Consider the following 5,069-nt stretch of genomic DNA (forward strand, 5'->3'; position numbering starts at 1 on the left):
TGTCAAATTAAACCTTGACACCTTGGTGTGATTTGATCCTATATATATATATATATATATATATATATATATATATATATATATATATATATATATATATATATATATATATATATATATATATATATATATATATATATATATATATATATATGTTTTGTACACTATGTAGGGGTGGGTATAACTCCTCAAAACTCAAAAATATGCTTCGAAAGTGTATTTTCGAACGCACCACAAATTAAGGTGTTTTCGGAGATGTATTTTTGAAATATTCTAATATTTAATCTTGAGATATTTGAGAGATGTATTTCTGAAATAATTCAATATTTATTAAAAAATTAAAATCAAAGTGTATCAATTGTATTATTAATTGTATTAATCAAGATATATAATTATACAATATTTATATTAATAAATGCATAATTAATCATTATAAATTATATAAATATTCTCTAGTTATCGTGTATTTTAATATTCTCTTGTATTTAATTATATAATTATATAACTTAATTATCAACTAATTTATATAATTATTAAATCAACTACACCTTGAATTTAAATTTAATAATGACTATAATACCAAAAAAAGAATATTTGAATTTATAATAATCGCCTATATTGGTATGTTTGCATTCATGTCTATTTATTAAAAAGAGTTTGTGATGTCTCTAAGTGAGACCTTTTTATAACGAATACCAAAAAAAGAATATTTGAATTTATTTTAAATAATTATTTAATTAATAATATAAACATTTTATATGAATTTTTTATAAAAGATATTGAATTAAGATGCTATATATTTAATTATATATCTTGATTAATATAATTAATTATATAATTAATACACCTTCATTTTTATTTTATTTTTTTAATAAATATTGAGTTATTTCGAAAACGGATCTCGCAAAAATCCCAAGAACAATTGAGATATTTATGTATTTTTCTTTAATGTATAAATTGTAACACTTTTAAAATTATGGTTGAATTTATTTTAAACTAATTTTTTTAATTATTTACATTTATTTCAATTATTTATATTTATTTTTTTTCTTTTATTACTCACTGATACCGATTTATTATATATAATATTACTTACTGATACCGATTTATTATATATAATATGATTTTATTATTATTCAATTCCATAAAAAGTTAGCTTTTTTAGCTAGGGAGAAATTTGCCACATCTTAACTACTATATATATTACTCTAAGTACTCTATTAGTCCCTTCAAACCCTAGCTAAACCCTTATTTCAAAGCATGGGACAAAGGTTTTCTATTTCTTCTGACTCACCGGATTCCTCCAATTGTGGTTCTGAACTTTTAGGAGGGGATTATGTAAAATTAAAACCACAAGAAGACTATAATACTCCTCTCAAGATAAACCCCAAGGAGCTGCACTTTCCATGTAATCATTCCTCTTTTATTTCTGAAAAAAAATTCTACTTTATTCTCGTTTTGATTTGAGTTTTTTTTCATTCCTTAGTTTGATTTTTTGAAACAGTTGAATTGAAAAAGAAGAGCTCATGCACTTTGCAGCTATCTAATGATTCCGATGATTATGTGGCTTTCAAGGTTCTCATTATTTTAGTCAACCAGTTTTTTTTTTATTTGTAAGTTTGTGTTTGTATTTATGCTGTTGTACACTTTGGCTGTGTTGTTGCAGATTAAGATTAGGGCTTCAAATCGAAAGAATTATAGTATTAGTCCAAATCACATTGGAGTTGTGTTGCCTAGTTCTACTTGTGTTATCACAGGTATTCTCTCTCATACATATAATTTTACACTGTAGTTGCATTATATTGCCGTCTCAAGATTTTGAAAACCCTGCGGAGGTTAGACAGACATAATTCATTCATGACAAAATAATTAGAAGTTTTATTTAATTATATTTTAACTGTTGACAAAAAAATTATGAGATCCTATTAATTTGAATCCATGTGCGGCAGTTCACTTTACACACCCTTAAAGACGGCCCCGTGTAGTTCAGAGCCTATCCTAAGGGTAGGCCACCAAAGCTACCGCCTAGGGCCTCAAAATTTTAATTTATATATTTATTGGTTTAAAAAATTGATTTTTTAAAATTATTTTATGTATTAATTTAATAATAACACCCATCTATAATAATAATAATAATAATAATAATAATAATAACTATTTGCAATGTGTATTCTTTGATTTGTTGATTTAAAAATTAAATGTATAGATAATAAATATTTGAATTCATTAAGAGGAAAATTAATATCTAAGTATTTTTTTAAGCACTTAGCACTGTTTTTCAATTAGGATTTTTTTAAAATAATTAGAAGAGTATTTAGATGAATTAATTCTATTATTATTAAAAACAAAATGTCAAATGAAATTAATTATAATAATTTAATGCTTTTACATCTAAATTTTTTTAAATATATTAATTTTAAAAAATTAATATATTATAAAATTTAATTTTAAATGTTGCCTTAGGCTTCGAAATTTGTTGGTTCGGCCCTGGTGTAGTTACAATGCGAGGCCTAAAGGAAGCACCTCTTGAGATCTCTCACTCATATAATGTATAATTTCACATTGTAGTTACAATGCGAGGGAAAAAGGAAGCACCTCTTGACATGCAATACAAAGATAAGATTATCATTCGAAGCATAGTTGCAAAGGATGAAACAATCGTAAAAAATATCACTTCAGAAATGGTAACACACTCTCTCTCTCTCTCTCTAAATATCAATATGTTTCTTGATGGATACTAGAGAATCATAACCTATAGTGCATAATTTAATTGTTTTATTTGAATATTGCATGTAGTTTTACAAAGATTCCGGCTATGAGGTTAAAGAATGCAGATTGAAAATTGTTTATGTCGCTCCTCCTCAATGAAGATCTTCTCATGTTTTATGTATAAGTTATGTTTATTGGATTCAACTAGATGGTTGATTTATTTGCACACATTTTATTCTTTATGCCAAATCCTAATATAAACAACCGCGGTTTTATGTTCTCTTATATTTGGTGTATTTATTTACTCTCTATTTAAAGCTTTGCCATGAGATTTTATTATATAAAATGTAAGGGTGATTTGGACATTAATCCCTTTGGTTCATAAAAGGGAGGGGAATGATTTTTATCGAAGTGAGGTGAGGTGAGGGGAGAGATTTTAACCTTATAATTTTATCATACGATTTACGATATTAACCATTTATAATTTAAATACAATTTCGTTAATAAAAAAAATTTATAAAAACATAACAGTTATAATATATAATTTTAAAAAATTATTAAATACAATAAAATCTTTTGAAACAAAAATATTACAATAATAAAAAATTAACATAAAAATAAAAAAAATAATTTTTTTTAATTATAATAAGAGTAAATATGTAAATATAATTATAATTAATATGGAGCTCCTCTCCTCCGAACTCCCCCAAATTGAAAGGAAGCAAAAAGTGACTCAGGAGAAAATTTGATCTCCTCCATCTACCTCCCCTCTTCATCTTAAAATTTAAACCAAACACATTCCCTCCCCATCCCTCTATTTACCAAATTGACTCTAAATAAAATTACCTAGTCAAACTATGGAAAAGATAGGAGATGGATATTACTTGTTATAATATACTTTTAATGGTAAATTTGAAAGAATTTAAGAAAATTTCTATATTTCGAGAGGAAGTGAACTTTGGCTCTATGAATTTTTTTTTATGCAAATTTGCTGTATAACCACTTTATTGTAATTGACCATGATAACTTGCATTTTCTTTGTTTTTATAACTTTATAATAGAATATTCAAACTAAGATTACTTTTTTAATCACCGTGCATGATGACTTACTCAAGTTATTAAGATGATTGTATAATGGGATTGGAATCAGTTTTTATTGTAAATTTCTATTGTTGTCAATTAGTCATAAATGTACTATTTAATTATTTAGGTCTGAATATTCCTCTTGCATTAGTTTTAGACAGTAAAGACCGATTTAATCCATAAAGTAGGTTTATTCAGCCCCACTATAATGGACATATCAACTCGGGGCATCCTTTTGATAATACGTGGCGATTTTTTGATAGTCTTGGACGAACTCTTGATATTTGAACAAGCTCTTAATAGTATTAGGCGATCTCATAATAGTTATAGAAAGGCTTTTGATAGTATTAGACGGGCTCTTGACAACTTAGTAAATTTTGATACTCTTGGGCGAGCTCTAGATACTCTTGGGGAGCTCTCGATAATTTAGCGAGCTCTTGATAGTTTTGGGAAGCTCTTAATTCTTCGGCGAGCTCTTCATACTTTGACAAGCTCTTGATAATTTGGGCGACCTTTTGATACCTTGCTTTACACCCCGACATACTCCACTGGTTTATGATTGTTATCGTGTTATTTAAGTCCCTTTGTCCAAAATACCTATGGGGTATCAATGTTCCTCACAAGGTATTATTGCTTGAGCCCTCTAGGGTATCCACTATTAAGAAAAATACATTTAACCTTGAGCCCTTCGGGGTATCCAATATTAAGAAAAATACATTTAACCTCGGTTGGATATGAGGTGTAACCTCAGTTTCACATGGGAGGTAATGAAATGCGTCATAAAAAGTGTGTCACATTACCTCTCGGTTTTAACTCCACCGAAGAAAAAAATTGCAGTTGTAGTGGATTCAATCCACAACAAATGCTAATTCGTTTTATTTAAAGACGTTACTTTACCTCTCGATTAATAGAATAACCGGTTTATATATATTTGTGTCTATGTGTATGTATGAGTTTCTTATTTTACAATATTTTCATTTCAATCTACAAGTAAAAATATATAACAAATTTTGAATCAAATCCAACATTATCACTATCAGTGAAGATCAAATAATGAACCCTCGTTTCATTAAATCTTGGAGAAGAACAAATATTTGATATTGCATGCATTTGTTTCATATACTGATAATAGTGGATCTTGTTCATGGCTTGGTATGCCCCCAGATGTAGGAGAGGTTACTCAGAACTAGGTAAATAATTACTTGTGTTCTTTATATTTAAGTACTACATAATTTTGTGTCTGTATCTTGCCGTAGTCTTCCTTGACAGACCGTATG

The 5,069-nt window shown here is 27.1% G+C and overlaps 1 protein-coding gene across 1 annotated transcript; it reads left to right on the top strand.

The window, feature by feature from the left end:
• The first annotated feature begins 1,260 nt into the window (after window positions 1-1,260).
• Window positions 1,261-2,868, top strand: LOC131604363 (vesicle-associated protein 3-1-like). The gene is made up of 5 exons (XM_058876807.1): window positions 1,261-1,408; window positions 1,505-1,575; window positions 1,673-1,757; window positions 2,569-2,684; window positions 2,797-2,868. Exons 1-5 carry the CDS (start codon window positions 1,261-1,263, stop codon window positions 2,866-2,868), a joined length of 492 nt encoding a protein of 163 aa, XP_058732790.1.
• The last annotated feature ends 2,201 nt before the right edge of the window (window positions 2,869-5,069 follow it).

Source organism: Vicia villosa, linkage group LG5, assembly GCF_029867415.1.
Source record: "Vicia villosa cultivar HV-30 ecotype Madison, WI linkage group LG5, Vvil1.0, whole genome shotgun sequence".
Classification (NCBI taxonomy): Eukaryota; Viridiplantae; Streptophyta; class Magnoliopsida; order Fabales; family Fabaceae; genus Vicia; species Vicia villosa.

What these genes read in the sequence shown, in the direction of transcription:
- LOC131604363 (XM_058876807.1), top strand. Translation starts at nt 1,261, where the DNA reads ATGGGACAAAGGTTTTCTATTTCTTCTGACTCACCGGATTCCTCCAAT. An exon ending in ATGATTATGTGGCTTTCAAG is followed by an intron (nt 1,576 to 1,672) that starts GTTCTCATTATT and finishes TTGCAGATTAAG; the next exon opens with ATTAGGGCTTCAAATCGAAA. An exon ending in AAAATATCACTTCAGAAATG is followed by an intron (nt 2,685 to 2,796) that starts GTAACACACTCT and finishes TATTGCATGTAG; the next exon opens with TTTTACAAAGATTCCGGCTA.